This window comes from Brassica napus, unplaced genomic scaffold (genome assembly GCF_020379485.1).
Source record: "Brassica napus cultivar Da-Ae unplaced genomic scaffold, Da-Ae ScsIHWf_186;HRSCAF=332, whole genome shotgun sequence".
NCBI classification, from domain to species: domain Eukaryota; kingdom Viridiplantae; phylum Streptophyta; class Magnoliopsida; order Brassicales; family Brassicaceae; genus Brassica; species Brassica napus.
Window position 1 is genome coordinate 7,193 of NW_026015286.1, and position 19,186 is coordinate 26,378.

A 19,186-nucleotide genomic window follows, 5' to 3' on the forward strand; every position below is an offset into this window, starting at 1 on the left:
ATACGTACTCATGCTTTTGAAGCTTTCACATATATCCAAAAAATGCGAGAAGAATGCAGGACTAGACCAAATAATAGCCACAAGGTTTCTACTGAATTAGATTTCATTTACGTATTCCATGTGATATATATATATATATATATATATATATACGTTGAATTATTAATCTTTAAACTATATGGTTTTGTATTTAGGCTTCAACTAGTTCATACATGTTTCTGAAAAAAATCAAGAAAAAGCTTTATAATAAGCTATCATTTACATATTCATCTAAAGCTGGCCATACGGACAGACCAACGAAAAGCCACTAATATATATAATGTGTATGAGGAGCCAAACTTACAAATTCAAGTGACGTCAAGAAACAAACAAAAAAAGACATTACTACAACTATTCCTTATGTTTAATTTAGTTTCCTATGTTTTCGTATTCCTTATGTTTAGTAATTTCATATGTTTTTCTTTCGGCTATGATTTGTATTATATCATCCATCGTTTCTGAATTGTTTTTCTGGATTTTCCTATCTTCTCTAAGTAATTTTGTAATTAGGAAAACATATGACATTTTTAAAATAATTTTGGTCTTATTCAGTTGGTGACTCGAACCTAAGAATTTTCTTCCAAAAAAACTTTGAAAAAGGTAAGCTATTTCCACTTCAACAAAATCATGATTATATTACTTCAATCTATACACATTTCAGAGTGACCGCCGAATGTATCACATTAAGAATTAAGATCATGGTGGACGTTTGTCAACCAGTAACCATATATATATATATAGATGTATACATTGTCTTCTCTCGCTTTCTTGTAAACAAGAGATGGATAAATTGTTGGTAGGTGGAAATCAAGAGTTTTATTTCCATAACATTTTTGAAATATTAGTGTTGAAAAGGAGATATTAGTATATCAATACAGAGCACGTTGCATGGATTTCTTGTCCGATATAGAATCTAACATTTGGTAAAGACATATCTAAATGCTATAAAACACTAACTTGGTATATGAAAAGAAAATAAAAAAATTAGGTGGATTTGTTTGTTTTCTTTAGAAACTGAAACACAATAGTACTGTCACTTGCCATTAGGCATTTCTCATTAGTTTTTTATAAACCGACAATTAACAAAACTTGCCAAATTTAGGCGAGAAAAGACATAAAATAGACGTGGACGTCACATGTTTGACACATCCGAGTTAAGTTGTTATAGCCGTTTGCATGTAAAATGTGTAGTGTCTTTCTCGTTTATTTTCCGTGCTCTCTTTAAAGCCTAAGGGTTTTATTTGCTAGCTGTCGATAAAACGGTTTGTTCAAAGTTTCACCCGTCGCCTTGGTATTATTCGTCCGATTGTTAGTAAACCTCGATCATAACATTGTTCTGACTGGTAGAACAACGAATACAAGAACTCCAGAAAAATGAAGCTAACGACAAGAATGAATTTATATCTTGCTTTTAAAAGATTTTATCACCCTCAAACCATTACCATTTAGTTTTTGATTGATATTTAAAGTTGATTTTATATATTTTCCCCAAATATATATATATATTGGTCATCTTCATTTAATTCATTGCAATTTGCAAATACTCCTACTAAATTAAATACAGCTTTTAATAGCGTGAAGATACTATTGCTGTAGTTATGATCTCTTTATAGGCATAATTAATCGGGAAAACAAAACAATTCATTTATCCTTGCAGATTAATTTAATGTTCATTGGCAATTACTATAGTTTTGGGTGCTAATATTAAACAGATAAACATTAAAAGTAGAGCCTCCGTGGTTCATATATGCAGAAGGAATATCTCGGATCTATTTTTGGTATCAACGAATAAGATGTTAATTTATAGTATTTAACTACATCTACTAGAGGCCTTTACGTGAGATTAATAAAACCACCCAAATAATGTAGTTGTTAAATCTTTTTTATTTTTATTTACCGACCATCAAAACTTACTTCAAGAGTTCGAACAAAATATAATAATGAGAGGGACTTTTATATCAAATAACTCTAAACTAATTATTAAATTTTCTTACCAGAGCATTTCAAAAACTTTAGAGATCCTTTAGTCAAACGTCATCAGTATCTAAATTTCAAAGCAAGGTATTAGTGGTGGTACCGACAGTGTTTAATGTTTTGGTTAGGAGGCTGACATTCGGACGTTTATTGTCTTTACTTTTTAAATTTTTTTAGAAAATAAGTCCAATGGAAAAAAAAATTATATCTTGGTTTAGCTTCAAATTTAGTAGTATAAAATTAGTAACGTAATAGAAATTTTTGTGAATTGCATAAACCACCGACTATACAATCTAAATTAAAAAAAAAATTGTAACTTCATTTATTTTATATATTTTGTTATAAGTAATGTATATATTCACAATATTGACAAAATAATGTCTCTATTAAGTATATCCACATTGCACACAAAGATTAGTATATATTTTCTTCTTCGAAATAGTGAATATATCCTTATTTCATAACTAAAATTTTTGCATTCATAATATAATAACATTAATTTTTTGGGGGATAAAAAATATTTTTAATATAAAATGGAGAAAATACTTATTTGAAAAAAACTCCAAGACATGCGCATACTAAACAAACCGTATATAATTACGTATGTAATGATTTGCTTTGGCCTTTTTAAGTGTATAGTTCAAAAACAAAAATATAGGAAGGAGTAAGAAGCTCACTACTCAGTTAAAAAAAGTAAGAGCTCACTATATGTTTTAGCTAAATAGTCTTGTTTAGAGAAGGTCTTCGATAAAATAAGAAGCTGACTATATGTTTTTACAGTGGTAGCTCACTATAGCTAAGGGTTCAAACTTCAAAGTAATACAGAAATAAAGGATGCACATGTTTATGGAGTGTATGTAAAGGTCTCACATCTCTATAATAAGCATGACTCGTCACGTGAGACCTCTTCTTCCCAGGGACAAAGATAGGATGAGACACAGAGAAACCAACAAAACCAAACCCCAAAACCCAAGAAAAAGAGAAAAAGACTCTTATCTTTCTCTCACCTCTCCCTCTCTATCTCTCTATTTAAGAGACTTCACTGTCTCTCTCAGTCTTTTAACGCAGAACAACTTTTGTGGAGGAGAGAAAGCGATATAACACACACACAGAGATATACATCTTCAATAGTTAAGAGTTTTCTATATACAGAAGAAGTGTGTGTGATAGAGAGACATCAGATACAAAGGTTTAATATCTCTCTCTCTGGGTGGCTTTCCTTGTTTCTTTGAATTTAGTGGTGGGGGTTCTGTCTATAATTTTTTTCAATATATATAAAAATAAATAACAATAATCAGGTTTTATATAATATAGCAAAAGAAATGCAACAGCACCTGATGCAGATGCAGCCCATGATGGCTGGTTACTACCCCAGCAATGTCACCTCTGATCATATTCAGCAGGTTTTCTTCTTCTTCTGCTACTTCTATTTTATCATCTCTTTCTTTATTACTTATGTTTCTTTGAATTTTAAAAGAACGAGAGTGATGAAATCTCGCTTGCAAGAACCCTGAGAGGCCCTTTTTTTTTGCTCTCTTACAACATATTTAAGTGATTGTGTTTCTCATGGGTGAAACCAAACACGGACTTTGATTATTAGGTTTTGATGTTTCATGTAGTTTATACAGATAAACTAGTTCTAGTTTATATTATTTCGGTGTAGTGGTGTCTGATCTTCTGTATTTTGCATCAGCTTCTATTTCTTTTACCATTTATTCAAGTTTTTTCCTTTTTCAGAGAGATTCGGTTTATCATTTTACATCTCTTTTTTGCCACTTTAGACAGAAATCATTTATCTAAACCGGACAAGCTTTAAAATTATTAATTAAACCTAATATTTTCGAGGTATAACGTTTGAAGAGATTCTCTATATGAAGAAACAATTTTAAGGTGGAGTTGTTTTGAGTTCTTGAAACATGTAATGAAACTCAAAACATGTAATGAAACTAATGTACCAAAACAGACAAATCTTGTGAACTGAAGATTGTTCACATTTCTCGCTTTCTTTGTCTTGGTTTTCGGGTTCTGGATGTTTCATTGATGGCAAAAACCACAAAGCCATTTTATGTGAATGTGGTGGTCCTGATTGGATATCTATATGTGTATTTGCAGTCCCAAGTGTTGCTGTTTTTGCTTGCATGACCAGATATACTTTGTGGTCCGAACGACATCTGGTCCTAATCTAACGTTGTGGTCCTCAAATCTTTTATACGCTTTTGTGATTTTTCAACGTTTTTGTCTTTTGATAAGTCGGAATCTAAAGTACTGGGGTCTCCTTTGTGTTTTCTATGTCTTTATACCAACAAAGAAACGATTAAATGTTGTTAAGCGGTTCTGTTTGTACCATTATTTTCCAATGATGATGTATTTAATATTTTTAATCTGTAGTACTTGGACGAGAACAAATCGTTGATTCTGAAGATAGTTGAATCTCAAAACTCGGGAAAGCTCAGCGAGTGTGCCGAGTAAGAGCAAATGATTTCATTTATGTTTTGTTGTATAATAGGAAATAGTCTGTAATATGGTTAACCATAATATTTTACAGGAACCAGGCAAGGCTTCAACGCAACTTAATGTACTTAGCTGCAATTGCAGATTCTCAGCCTCAACCTCCAAGCATGCATAGCCAGGTAAATCAGAATTTTTATCAAATTTGTTATTTGAAAATGAAAAAAAAAGTCATTGGTATTGTTGGTTTGCATACATAGCAGTATGGAACTGCTGGTGGTGGTGGGTTGATGCAGGGAGAAGGAGGGTCACACTATTTGCAACAGCAACAGGCAATTCAACAGCAGCAGAGTCAGCAGTCTCTAATGGCGGCTCGATCTTCAATGTTGTATGCTCAGCAGCAGCAACAGCCTTATGCAACGCTTCAGCAGCAGCAATTGCACCATAGCCAGCTTGGGATGAGCTCAAGCAGCGGAGGAGGAAGCAGCGGTCTCCATATGCTACAGGGAGAGGCTGGTGGGTTTCATGATTTTGGCCGTGGGAAGTTGGAAATGGGAAGTGGTGAAGGCAGAGGAGGAAGCTCAGGGGATGGTGGAGAAACCCTTTACTTGAAGTCATCAGATGATGGGAACTGAAAGAGTATGATGAAGTAGCAGCAGCAGAAGTAGTAAAAGTAAGAGTCTGAAGTTTGTGTGCGTTGGTTAAGTTGCTTGGTGAAGAAGCAAAGAAGTCTTATTTACCCTTTTGTGTTTTTATTTTCTCTTATGTTTGTGCCCTAAAAAAAGTGAACTCTTTCGTGGTAGTGTACCATGTAAATCTGCTCGCTCTAAAGTTGTCTCGTAATCTTAGTATGTTATTTCTCAAAAAAAAAAAAAACCCCTGCGCCGACTCTTTTTGCTTTAAAGTTTCAAAAGCTTTTAAGTAGTCTCACGAAAGCTTCTTGAAAGAACTTTCATAGATATCCACCATTTATTTTTGCTAATGCTACGAGGCAAACGTGGTACACAAATGTGAAAAGAATTATAGTTGATGTGACTTACTATGTGCTTAGACCATCTTTAACCCAGGTTATAAGTGGGTTTCTTAATCTTGGGGTCCCACAAAAACAACAAAAATCGATAGCAGAAGTGATGAATTAAGGATCGGTAATGGGCTGTTTTCTGCACTGTTTGTGGGCCCCACCAACACGTGGTGGCCCGCAATTGGATTGAGTTATAATTTTTTTTTTTTTTTTTTTTTTAGAAAAAAAGTCAAAAACTAAGAAACTTTAAAATGTTAAAATGCATTTAGCGTTAAAGATGCTCTTATAGAAAGAACAAAAAAACAAAAAGAACATATAGCCACAGATTGCGTCCGTGGCAATCACAAAATACATGTGATTACTGTCGTGACTATAATAAGCATGTCTTAACCACCAAGTATTCGAAGATTTAAGTTTTTCATTTGTGGTAAAGATAACTACGAAAATGGGTTAATAAATGAATGAAGTCTGATTGGTTTTATGTTAGAAATTCATGAAATTTAATACAGTGTTAAAGCTACTGTGAAGATAATACAACACTTCTCAAACTTATCTTCTCTTCTTACTCTCAATCAACTTGACCTTAACTTGAATCAAGAACACAACAACGCGATATGTTGACCCGGTGTTCACCGCACTCCTCCAAACTAGGAGAAGCCGCTATAGCTCACCGGAGCTGGGATCGAACCAGCAACACACTAACTGCTCACAAGCGAGCTCCGTTACAGCTTTGACTCGTGATCTCTCTATCTCTATCTCTCGGCTGAGTGATCTAACATAAATCCCTAATCAGCTCAAGAGAGTAAAGCTAATTGCTTTATATTCTAGCTAGTTACACACGTGATAACACACTTAACTTCAGAGATGAGATTACGTGATAAGACTCAACTTAATGTATTACAAACCTTTGGACTCTAATAGAGTCTTTACCACACTTAGCTAAACCTCAGCTAAAGACTTCTCTTAAAGTCTTCACACTTGGACTTTTCTTGTGCTTGTGCTTGATTTGATGACTATAGTTCTTCAGCTGCCTTATGTTATGCCATGTTGTTCCCACAATTAATGTGTGAGAGAAGTGTTTATGAATGAATAAAATCTGATATCTGTAGCTAGAAAAACAGCTAATTAAAACTACAAGAGATTTGTGTCACTTAGCACTAATTAAGTTTAAGTTGAATGCTAGTGATAAATCTAAATCTAAATAGTATTTCTATCACGCTTCAACGTTGAAGAAAATGTAATAAATGAATGAAGTCTTACATCCATAGTCCCTAATTAACAAAATGAGTAGCTGTTATTGTAATTGTGTGTGGGGGAGAATGCAAAATTTGATAGGAAGTTAAAATTAGGATACAACAAAATTCTTTTTTCGAAAAAAAAAAGATACAACAAAGTAATCACACGATGAAATCTTATTCTTCAAATGCTTCGGTGGAGAATGCTAAATTTGATAGGAAGTTCAAATTAGGATACAACAAAGTTCTTTTAAAAAAAAAAAAGATACAACAAAGTAATCACACGATAAAATCTTATTCTTCAAATGCTTCGGCGATCACTGAAATGAAAGCACTAAATTTGCCTCCCCCTTCTTCATCAGTCATCACTACCGTCCTCCTCTTCTTCATCCCCACTGTCCTCCTCTTCTTCATCCCCACTGTCCTCCTCTTCTTCATCACTACCGTCCTCCTCTTCTTCATCCCCACTGTCCTCCTCTTCTTCATCCCCACCGTCCTCCTCTTCTTCATCACCACCGTCCTCCTCCTCCTCTTGTCCTCCTTCCTCTTTACCACCGCCACCGTGGTGGCCCTTAAGCTTAATCTTCTTGAGGGTGGCTCCGAGACCAACTATCGCTGAAGCTATCTTTTCTCTCTTTGAGCCATCTTTTTTTTTTTTTTTGCTAAAATCCTTGAGCCATCTTTCTTCTTGTCTTCCTCTTTCTCATCCTTAGAGTGATGGTGGAGGTGGAGGTGGAATATTCCTCTATGCTTATGAGATTTTTCCTTCTCTTTTTCCGGTGATGGCACTCGGATGGCTCGTTCAACGTGAGCAGCCTCCATAGTTTTATGCAACTGTTTCTCCATCCTTTCTCACTCTCACTACCTTCTTTTTTTTTAGTTATTTATTCTTTGCCTTGAATGAAATCGTGCTTTGAGGTCTCTTTGTGTTTGACAGGCACATTTATATGCACGGTCCAAGATCCACAACTTGTTACTGTATTATTTAATATGCTTTCAGTAATTCTAGTGTTGGCACTAACATTATTTCATCCAATCTTGACCAAGTATTATTTCATCCAATCTTGGCCAAGTAATATAGGTTGTGATTGGTAACTCAGTGGAGTAAAAGAGACAGAGTAAAGTGGAGTAATAGAATGGAAAAAGAAAAAAGTAAATTAGAGTAAATAATAACAAAAAGTTGTTGCGCTGGATTTCGCATGGTAAATATAGAGTAAATGTTTACTCTTTAAAACACTAAGGCTTCGAATGTTTACGACCGCCATGTCCCGCATCGCAGTTAAAAATAACAAAAATCTTTAAATATATCATATATCTATACGTTTTTATAACTGTTAAAATCGCACCGCAGTTAAACCGCTTGTTCTGCACCGCTCAAACCGCAGTCACCATTCGGAGCCTAAAAGATAAACAACTTTAGCGCAACCGAGAGTAAAACATTTTATTTCATTTTTCACCTGACTGGCTATAGAAAAGCGTAACACAGCTGAAAAATATTTTACTCTCAGATATTTACTCTAACTTGACCTTTCAGTCCCTCCCATAGTCGTACAGGAATAGTTACTGTCTTTTGGTTTGAACATGAGTGAAATCTAGGGGTGTTCAATCCGGATATCAGTTCGGTTTTGGTTCGGTTTTTTTCGGTTTTCGGTATTTCGGTTAGTAAAATATAACTACCATTCTAAATCCATATTTACTTCGGTTCGGTTCGGTTTATATACCGTCGGTTTTCGGTTTATTCGGTTTTATACCAAAAAACATAATTATTTTGTTTGAGATCATATTATATGAATTTTAGAGTCATATTGTCAACACAGTCATTTATTAAAAATATATTACATGTTCAAATAAATGAACAAAAAAATAAAAATGCTTCTACCATCGAATAAAGTAATCAAATCTATAACTAAAATCAAAGCTTGAAATTTTGAAAATAAAAATATGAAACAAAACAGAAACATGAAAGAAAAGTTTTTCCACTCTTCCATATTTAGTGTTCATTAAAGTCATGATTTTTCAATTGAAAATTTTCCAGTAATTATTGCCATCAAATTTATAATCTTCATATTAATTTAGTGAAGACTAAAATAAATTAAAAAGATCAAAAAAGACTTAGAAAATAAGATGTCTGAATTGCGATGTATTGTTATTTAGTTATAGTTCAAGTGTTTTACAAATTAAGGTTTTTTTATTACTATAAAATTATGGTAATAGTTATTAACACAAATTTAACTTATGTAACAAATAGATTTTCATGTATTGTTATAAAATAGATACATATTTACATGTTTCTACTTTTAATCGGTTTTGTTCGGTTTATTCGGTTTAATCGGTTATCTACCAAACCATATCCAAATCCTACGGTTTTTATAAAATTATATCCATTCGGTTTATATGGTATATACCAAAACCAAACCATATTATCTATTTTGGTTCGGTTCGGTTCGGTACGGTTCGGTTTTACCATATTGAACAGCCCTAGTGAAATCCGTCTTTAAATACAATTTGTGTTTTATTTTTAGTTTATCGTTTCTTGCTTGCATTAACTATTTTAACTCGGCGGGAATGAAAATTTAAAGGCTTCAAACAAAGTTGACATTTTCATTAATAGTTGTAACAATCAAACAAATGAGAAAAATGGTTTCCAAATGAGTGTAGACTTTATACTACTAACCTTTTCTTTTGTTTACAAAAAAAAAAGAGTGTAGACGGGTGGAGAATGACTTGGTCTATTGAAAGGAATTTCTTTGTCTATCCGGTGCAAAACTATGAGAGGGGTGACAAGCAAACATAATGATTGAATCATTGAATTAATATTGAATATGATAATGATGAGTTTATGACTTCGTCAACTTTTACTTTGAATAATGTTTGGTCGTGATGGTAAATGATGACTATATGAACAGTTTTGTAAAGAAATGAAAGACTATATAGTCAATATCCATATATTAGTTTATATCTAGCAAATTATCTCTAGTTTTAATGCATATACTGGTTTCATTGCCTAACAAGAAAACTGTAATACATGATAATTTCATAACAACTAAAATAAATGTGCTTTATGCAAACGGCAAGAAACAAAAATACAACATCAAATAGCATCTTATGTACGTACTTGGTTAATTAACAACTTTCTTAAAAGCTAAAGAATCTTATGTACTTCTGACATACATGCTTGAGAGTTTCATTTGATTACCAACTTGCTTCAGAATTACGAACTGTTATTTTAGGGTCAGTACGAAATCCTCTCACTGAGTGGATCTTATATTCGGGGCGAACATAGTGGCCTTAGCGTTTGTTTATCTATGTTAGAATTGGGGTTTATTATGGGTTGGTTTATTATGGGCTTCCAACTCAAAACCAATTGGCTATTAGTGGATTGACCCTAACCCTTTATATAGTAGTAAATTAATTCTTATATTTCCGATGTGGGATGTTTCTCATCAATACCCTCCCTCACGCTCAGACATCTAGGTCTGAAGCGTGGACAATGTGGGAATAACATCCACAGAGGGCCCAACATCGGTTTAGTAGTAGTAGTTGTAGTAAATTAGGTCAAAGGATCTTATCGCTCTGATACCATGTTAGAATTAGGGTTTATTATGGGCTTCCAACTCAAAACCAATTGGCTATTAGTGGATTGACCCTAACCCTTTATATAGTAGTAGATTAATTCTTATATTTCCGATGTGGGATGTTTCTCATCAATAATCTAGTTCAGATGGTCAGATCGTTGGTGGAGGAGTTGGGGGAGTACTCCTAAAGCCTGCTGGTCTAGTTCAGGTACCTTTCCTCTTGTCTTATAGTTTAATTTACATGTGTCTGTATGCATCTCTTTGGTTTTATCAGTACTGAGCTTTACTAAGACTATCTTATGGATGTGCAGGAATGAGAGGAAATGGTTCAGCAGATAATGGAGAATATGAGTAAATGGCTAAAATTAGTACTGATTCAAGTTTTTGAAGAAAAGTGTGTAGAGGTTTGGGCATAAATGAAGGTGAGAGTGGGCATAATGTCTGAAGGATTTTTTTCATGCAAAGGCAGAGTGAGAGTGAGAAAGAGCAGAGAAAACAGTGATGCTTTTGTTCTTGGTTCATTGTAATATTTTAGGAACTTCACATTCTCGTTTTATCTTTCTTGAGTTCTTTTTCTTCATATAATCCGTTTTTTTTTTCTTGCTGAGCGTTTTTTCTGGCTGTGCATTTTAGAAATATACACATTTTGTTTAGATAATTGGCTTTTAAGTTAAACTTTGTCATGTTTATATGAAAGTCTCTTTTGATAATGCCAATTATAGTTTTTCATTGTTCTGAATAGCACACTATAGGTGTTATTTGACTATATACCATGGTACTATAAAATCTGATATCTATAGCTAGAAAAACAGTTAATTAAAAATATTAGAGATTTGTGTCACTTATCACTAATTAAGTTTAAGTTGAATGCTCGTCATAAATTAAATATAAATAGTATTTCTATCGAGGTTCAACGTGAAGAAAATGTAAGAAATGAATGAAGTCTTACATCGATAGTTCCTAATTAACAAAATGAGTATCTGCTATTATAATTGTGTGTGTTTTAGTGATTTTCAAAACAATTTTGCCATTTACATTCCACACTTTAGAAATAGAACTAAAAAAAAAATTACTAGTTGAATTTTTTTTTTTAAAAGTTCTATATTGTTTAATAGAACAAAAGCATTAATATAGATTGCCATATAATCGTCGACCAATTGAAAAATTGTTTCTAAATACCTCCCATGTTAAATAATATAACTAGATTTTGAATTTAATTTTTATTAAATAAATAATTTTTAAGTTGTTTTATCATAATGATTGAGTTTGAAGCAGCATTTTTATATCCAACCCTGACTGAGGGTCCCATCGGTAGACTCGACGACCCATAATATAATCCAGTTCGCATTTATAAAAAATATGGTAAACCTAATAACAATCCAAAAATCTGCTATTAACCCGTAATACGATACCGATTGATCTCATATAAACTCAGAAAACATGATTAAATTTTTGATTAAATTTTTCATATATTTAGGAAACTAAAATTGAATAAATTTGAGATTTCTTAGCTTTTGATTAAAATTTTATTTTATCATTCGATAAAATGTTAACAGAAAAAACAAATTTTATTGATATAACAGTGTTAGTTTATTTTTGTTACAAATAACTTAGTATAAGTTTATGTTTTCATTTTTAGGTTTAAAAGTTAATTTTATAATATTTTTTGTTAATTATTTATTATGTTATTAGATAAAATTTTAATTTGATTATACAAACTATTCAAAGAATTTTTTTTTATGATGGATGAAAATTAAAATTAATGATATTCAAATATGTATATGATATATGGTTTAGGGTATAGTATTTTAGTTTATATTAGAAAAAAATAGTTATATTGAATATATGCATAATATTTGAATGATTTATTTTGAATATTGATACATTGTTTTTTGAAAAATAATTAGATGTTATTTTGTTTGTTAATCTATACCCTTTTATTTCTTTTATTTCTGAATGATTTTGAATTGTACAAAAACATAGATAAGTTGTTAATTAGTATAAAAATCTCAGTGCATTTTTAGTATGTTTACTTAGTGTACGTTTAGAATAAATATTTATTCTATGTGATTTGATTCAAAATTTGAAATGAATGAATATTAAAATAACCGCTTTTTTTTTTTGAATTATACAGAGGTATCCTGGCCCCACATAAGTGATCCAGACTAGTCACGTGTTGCCACGTGTCGGTCCTCTGTCCCTGGCGATGCCGAAATGTTAATTCCCCAGTGACCGGAATTCGAACCCAGGTGGCGGTACTCACAGCTGTAAGCCCTTTACCACTAGAGCTAGAAGCCCCGGTTAAAATAACCGCTTTTGTATTTGGTAAGATACTATATTGACTTATTATTGTGGGGCATAGTATAATAAATTTGGTTGATTTTATTGTTAGTTTAAATGCTGATCACAAACGTGATGATTCTGGTTACAGAACACATTCTCTGTTTTTTGTGTCACATGCTCTGTTTCTTCTTGTGACCTTGGCTCCACCTGAAAAATCTGAACACAAACGATACCATAGTGATTTGATCAAAAAAAAAAAAAAAAAACTATATCATAGTGTAAACACAAAGAATAACAACGATACCATAGTCTAACTGAGAACTAAAGTAGCCACTGAACTGACTTGTAATTTTGGAGAAACAAGTATTAAACTTCAAAGACGCATAGATTGTTACTTGTGTATGTACAATGATAAAGAGCAATTAACATATGTAAGTAAGAAATCTAAAACAATTATTCAGCAGGAGAAAGAAAGAAAGAAGTTTACTAACAGCAAACCTTAGATGCAAGAAGGACATACATAACATCATTAAGAAAATATTAAAACTCATAAAGGATTGCCTTTTGCTATGTTTCAGTGTAAAAACAATTAATCTGAATGATATGTTTGTTCGCATAAATCAAAACCACCAAACTAACTTGCATATCATACAGAAACAAACACACTATAGCAACGATATACCACCTGATTCAGAGCTGAAACAGCGATGGATGACGGAAGAAGACGAAGCGGGATTGGTAGCGCGATGGAAGCCAACGGGTCTCGCGGTGGTGGTGGCTATTAAAGATAACTACGAAAATGAGTTAATGAATGAATGAAATCTGATCGATTTTATGGCAGATTTCATGAAATTTAAAATAGTATTATAGCCACCAAATGTTATGCCATGTTGTTCCAATAATTAATGTGTGAGATAAGTGTTTATGAATGAATAAAATCTGATATCTGTAGCTAGAAAAATAGTTAACTAAATCTATCAGAGATTTGTGTCACTTATTACTAATTGGGTTTAAGTTAGATAAATCTAAATATAAATAGTATTTCACATTTTAAGGTGAAGAAAATGTTAACAAATGAAATCTGATTACGAAAATGGATTCATTCATGAATGAATGAAATCTGATTGGTTTTATGGTAGAAATTCATGAAAATTAAAATAATATTATAGCCACCTTATGTTATGCCATGTTGTTCCCACAATTAATGTGTGAGAGAAGTGTTTATGAATGAATAAAATATGATATATGTAGCTAGAAAAATAGTTAACTAAATCTATCACAGAGATTTGTGTCATTTATTAAGTTTAAAGCTCGAGATAAATCTTTTTTTTTTTGGAACGCAACTTCATTAATAAACTAAAACCATCAGAGCACAGTGGTTAAACCACTCGAGATAAATCTAAATATAAATAGTATTTCACATTTTAATGTGAATAAAATGTTAATAAAGTAATGAAGTTTTACATCGATAGTTCCAAATTAACAATATGAGTAGCTTATGACTTTTTGTGTGTGTTTAGTGATTTTCAAAACAAATTTGCCATTTTAACATTCCACACATTAGAAACAGAACTAAACATATTGATGTAGATTGCCACATGGTAATCGACAGTTGAAAAATTGTTTTCTAAATACCTCCCATGTTAAATAATAGAATCAGTAAACCAATATCTTACAAAATATACTACAACCAGCATCATTACATTCGCTTAGACCGAGTGTCTTGATGGAAACATTTATCAACCAGAGGAAGCTGAATTGGTTTGGGCGGATGTATCACTTACCAAACCACCGAAGGTAAATATCAAATTGATAAAAAAAAATATATCAAATTGATTTTGGAAAAAAAAACTCTCACTAGTTGAGCTTGATTTTTCAGTAAGAAAAGTGGCATGTCTTGTTGATTAATCCTCTATATATGTATATATAAACATATTTGGTATAATCAATCGATTCAATCAATGAAGTTGTTAATTAATTTTCCATTTTGTAGTTCACCATCACATTTAACAATTTGGAAAGAATAGGAAAAAATATAAAATTTGATAGGAAGTTCAAATTAAGATTTAACAAAGTAATCACATGATAAAATCTTATTCTTCAAATGCTTCGGCGATCATTGAAATGAAAGCACTAAACTTGCCTCCCCCTTCTTCATCCCCACCATCAGCTCCTTCCTCCTGCTCCTCCTCCTCTTCTTCGTCTTCCTCCTCCTCTTGTCCTCCTTCCTCTTTTCCGCCGCCACCGTGGTGACCCTTATGTTTTATCTTCTTGAGGGTGGCTCCGAGACCAACCATCGCTGCAGCTATCTTCTCCCTCTTTGATCCATCTTTCTTCTTGTCTTCCTCTTTCTCATCCTTAGGGTGATGATGGAGGTGGAATATTCTTCTATGCTTATGAGATTTTTCCTTCTCTTTTTCCGGTGAGGACTTTCGGATGGCTCGTTCAACGTGAGCAGCCTCTAAAATTTTAACCAACTGTTTCTCCATCCTTTCTCACTCTCTTTGGATTTTTTCTTGTTCTTTCTTCTTTGCTTTTTATGAAATCGTGCTTTGAGGTCTCTTTGTGTTTGATATGCACATTTTATAAGCACTGTCCATGATCCACAACTCTTACTTGATTATTTAATGTGCTGTAAATAATTCTAGTGTTCGCACTAACGCGCTGACTTTCACTAATCTTGACCGAGTAAGATAGCGTACAGGAATAATAGTTAGTACTTTTCGGTTTGAACACGAGTAAAATCAGTCTTTTAATACAATTTGTGTTTTTTTAGTTTATCATTTCTCGATTGCTAACATTATTTTTACTCAGAGGCGGCAATGAAAATTTAAAGGCTTCAAACAAAGTTGACATTTTCATTAATAGTTGTAGTATTTAAACAAATAAAAATAAGTGTTAAAAAAAGAAGTTGCCAAATGAGTGTTGACCAGAGGCGAATGACTCGGTCTTTCAAGTGAAGTTCTTTGTCTACCCGGTTCGGGGATGATTTATGTTCCACAAAAAGAAATAGTAATGTCAAACAAAAAGAAATACTAGTAATGTCAAGCAAGCATAATTAATGAATAATTTTGAATATGGATAATGATAATGCCGAGTAACGAGTTGTTGACCTTTGTCAACTTGAACTTGAATATATGTTTGGTAGTGATAATTAATAGTTACTGGTGAGGTGATAGAAAATGACTTTATGACCACTTGGAAAATGAAGACTATATCTTTTCTTTTTAAATACTATATATTCCCTCCATTTGATATTAGTCTTTTTTTAATCTTTAAATTTGTGTTATTATAATATTATTCATGTTTTTAATGTACATATTAAATGAAATTTTTCAGTTTTATCTTTATTTTAAGCTTATTAATTAATAAAATTAGATAAATAATTTGATAAAAACATATATTAAATAAGAATAAAATAAAAATTTAATACATGTAAAAAATAAACGACGTTTATTATGAAATGGATAGATTATTATTTAATGCATACACTGTTTTATTGCCAAACAAGAAAATTGGAATATATCATACGTTTAGAACAAATAGCGCGAAGTGTGAGTAGTAGAATAATTTTTTATTTAAATGCCACAAAGCTATAAACGATCTTATTCTTTTTCCACTGAATTAAATTTATATTAACATCATGTTTTTTGAGAGAGTTACAAAGCCGGATCAACCGGTAACAAAGCCCGCCCGAGAGTTATACGGGAAGCTAAAACCCCCAAAGATTTGAGTTAAAAAAAATAAACCCCAAAGATTAAGGGAGGCTAAGCTGGGCAAGAAACAATCTTATTCAAATTCTTAAAAATGGCCATCTCCGGTATCGAATGCATATACTAAAAAGTTATGCTGTATCATTCACAGCCTTGTTTATCAGCTCCAATCGCATACACGATGCATGCATGAGCAATGAATTGCTAATTAGTAACGACAGTAATTCAGTCCCATTGTTACATTTGCTTAAACCCCATTAAAGTTTAGATTTACACCAGTCAATCATATTCATATTGTCTAGGTAAAGACATTACCGAGAGTCTTGATTGACTAATTAAATCCTCGGCTAATGTTTCACCACATTTTCAAGCTGTTTATATCCATTGGACCACTACAATCGTCTAAAACTTCAAACTATAATTTTTTTGCTATAACTTGATTATGTTAGATGATAGATACAGCATGATCTAATTAAACTCTAGCAATCTTATGCCAAATATGATTTACATATTTGTGTTAGATACAGCTGATCTACTAATTAAACTCTAGCAATCTTATGCCAAATATGATCTACATATTTGTGCTAAATGCATTTACGAATACCTTATAAACAAGATTTGGTGAGAAGAAAATGTTAGACCATGCGCATTAGGGGTTTTAGTGAGGTTCATGGGCTCGAGTTCTAAGGGGCCGATGAATAAAAGAAAATAAAAAATGGGTTCGTTTTGATGAACCGGGCCTTGCGAGTGATACCGTATGAAGCGGGTTCAAGCCACGCGTCGGGTGTTGATTTGCTGAACGAAAGCGCGTAGAGGAGGAGGAAAGTTGGGGTTCGACGTGTATCGCCTCATTTGTTCTTCTCCACCAAAAAGCTAGGGTTTTTTTGTGAGAGGCGATATTTCGTGCGACTTCGTCTCCTGGAGGTTTTCTCGTTCTAATCGACGACGGAGTGTCTTCTACACTTGCTCAGGTGAGTATCGAGTAGATTGAGGGTTGAATTGGTTCGATTTTGTGGTGGAAACTCGAAACCGTTTTCTCGGATTTCAATTAAAAATTGGGGCTTTCGCGTTAGGGATGTAAATCGAAGTCTGGGTTTCGAATAATTGCTGTAAATCGTCATGGTCGTTTCATGTAGGGTTCGTTTCTTTGAATGTTCGAAAGGGATTTGCGATTTGTGTGATTTAAAATCGATTTGGGGGTTTTTTTTTAGGGTTCTTAATCGATATGGGAGTTCAATTGTGGTAATGTGTGCTAATAATCTGTCGTTAATGTGTGCTAATAATTGCGATTGAGGGTTCACGGTTTGTTTAAAACTCGATTGTTGCAGATGGAAACTCCCCGAGAACCTCATTTCTTCAAGCCTCTTTTTCCTGGTTTTCAAAGTGGCGTCGCAATACCACTTGACTTCTACGCAAAACACATACAAGGGGCTGAGATCAATAAACCATGGAAGCTAAGATCGGACGCTTCGGATCAAATTTGGGAGGTGATCCAAGAAGGCAGGACACTCACCAAAGGTTGGAAAGAGTTCACCGAAGCACATGATCTTCGAATCGGTGACATTGTCATCTTCAAACACGAAGGAGACATGGTCGTTCATGTGACTCCTTTTGGTCCTAGCTGTTGTGAGATTCAGTATACACATCCTCACATCGTTAAGGCAGAAGCCGACGCGGATGATGCTCCTACTTTCTCATACGACTACTGCTTCTTGGCTGAGGTTACTCCTACAAATCAAAAGGACGACAAAATGGTGAGTAAAATTTAGTTATTTATTTGTTTCTAGTACTGCTTCTTGGCTGATGTTATGTATGTGTTTGTAGTTTCTTCCTGTGGAAGCTATGAGGTGTGGTGCTTTGAACCAACAATGCAAAGAGGTCAAACTTGTCAACAAGGAGGGAAAGTCATGGACTGCGCGCTTCGGATTTAGCGAATCAGACGGCGCATATTACATCAACAGAGGGTGGAGAAAGTTCTGTCGTGATAACATATGCACCAACGGAGATTTGTTTGTGTTCAACGTGGTTGGAGTCGGGACTACAACTCCATTACTGTGTGTATGTCCGGAAAGGAAGGAGTGTACTGAACTACTGATCAAGCACTTCAGCAGAATCGATGGTAAGTCTTCTCATTTGACTTGTTTGTGTTGTCTATATCTTCAATGTTACTACTTTGCTTCTGCTTTAACTTGTGTTCTCTTCTTCTACAGGTAGCATTGCTTCTACCTCACGAAATTAGATGGCTCTTTTGCGGTCTTTCCTCTCTATCATCTTAACTTGTTTCTTTTTGTTTCATTAGCAACTTATCAACTTATGTATTTCGGTTTGTAAAACTTGAATGGTTTTTCTATGTGAACTTTTGTCCTAAGTTAAACATTCTCGAACTTAATTCCTTTGTTGAATGCGTAGACTGATCATCGAACAAAATGTTTCTATGAATTGAATTTAAGTTAAGAAACAACATAAAATTTTAAAACATAGCTTTTCTACATTTGAAAACACAAACGAAAACTTAAACTCCAAAACTAAAACATAGGGTGAATAAAATGTTTTCATAAATTTTATAATATATTTTAATATTTTATTCATGTATTCTGAATAATTTTAAATTTTTAAAAAAATAAAAAAAAATATTATTATTTTATTCCTATGAACTCCTTCTTCGGGTTCACTAATGCAGAAAACTACAAATTCGGGTTCATAACTGTTCATGGGCCCACAATAAAATATTAAAAAAATTTGGTGAACCCCAAAGTGGGGTTCACCAATGCTCATGCTCTTAGGTCTCTTCGAATTGCAAAATCAACACAATAATAGAGCTAGGTTCTCTCCTGGTGTTGACACATCAGACTTTTAGAATCTTAAGAGGTTGATATGTCATTAAATGAAAAAAAGTTG

At 33.1% G+C, this 19,186-nt stretch overlaps 3 protein-coding genes and 1 long non-coding RNA gene across 8 annotated transcripts; 3 read left to right on the forward strand and 1 right to left on the reverse strand.

Moving 5' to 3' along the window:
- Positions 1-3,234: 3,234 nt before the first annotated feature.
- Positions 3,235-5,292, forward strand: LOC106367766 (GRF1-interacting factor 1-like). 4 transcript variants are annotated; one of them, XM_022705619.2, is made up of 5 exons: positions 3,235-3,253; positions 3,328-3,416; positions 4,402-4,478; positions 4,559-4,643; positions 4,722-5,292. In XM_022705619.2, exons 2-5 carry the CDS (start codon positions 3,336-3,338, stop codon positions 5,094-5,096), a joined length of 618 nt encoding a protein of 205 aa, XP_022561340.2. In that variant the 5' UTR covers positions 3,235-3,253; positions 3,328-3,335; the 3' UTR covers positions 5,097-5,292. The 4 variants fall into 4 exon arrangements, with proteins under 4 accessions (XP_022561340.2, XP_048628735.1, XP_048628737.1 ...); XM_048772778.1 differs by lacking the exon at positions 3,235-3,253 and having other exon boundaries at positions 3,271-3,416; XM_048772780.1 differs by lacking the exon at positions 3,235-3,253 and having other exon boundaries at positions 3,271-3,416; positions 4,758-5,292.
- Positions 5,293-9,105: 3,813 nt separating this feature from the next.
- On the forward strand, positions 9,106-11,023 carry LOC125599503. The gene is made up of 2 exons (XR_007333246.1): positions 9,106-10,500; positions 10,604-11,023. It is a non-coding gene; the product is annotated as an uncharacterized LOC125599503 (long non-coding RNA).
- A 3,514-nt stretch (positions 11,024-14,537) lies between these two features.
- Positions 14,538-15,150, reverse strand: LOC106367768 (protein FAM9A). Its single transcript, XM_013807611.3, has one exon. It carries the CDS (start codon positions 15,062-15,064, stop codon positions 14,669-14,671), a length of 396 nt encoding a protein of 131 aa, XP_013663065.1. The 5' UTR covers positions 15,065-15,150; the 3' UTR covers positions 14,538-14,668.
- A 221-nt stretch (positions 15,151-15,371) lies between these two features.
- Positions 15,372-19,135, forward strand: LOC125599504 (B3 domain-containing protein REM9-like). Of its 2 annotated transcripts, XM_048772783.1 has the most exons (3): positions 15,372-18,042; positions 18,113-18,407; positions 18,499-19,135. In XM_048772783.1, exons 1-3 carry the CDS (start codon positions 17,617-17,619, stop codon positions 18,525-18,527), a joined length of 750 nt encoding a protein of 249 aa, XP_048628740.1. In that variant the 5' UTR covers positions 15,372-17,616; the 3' UTR covers positions 18,528-19,135. The 2 variants fall into 2 exon arrangements, with proteins under 2 accessions (XP_048628740.1, XP_048628739.1); XM_048772782.1 differs by having other exon boundaries at positions 18,113-19,135.
- Positions 19,136-19,186: the final 51 nt, after the last annotated feature.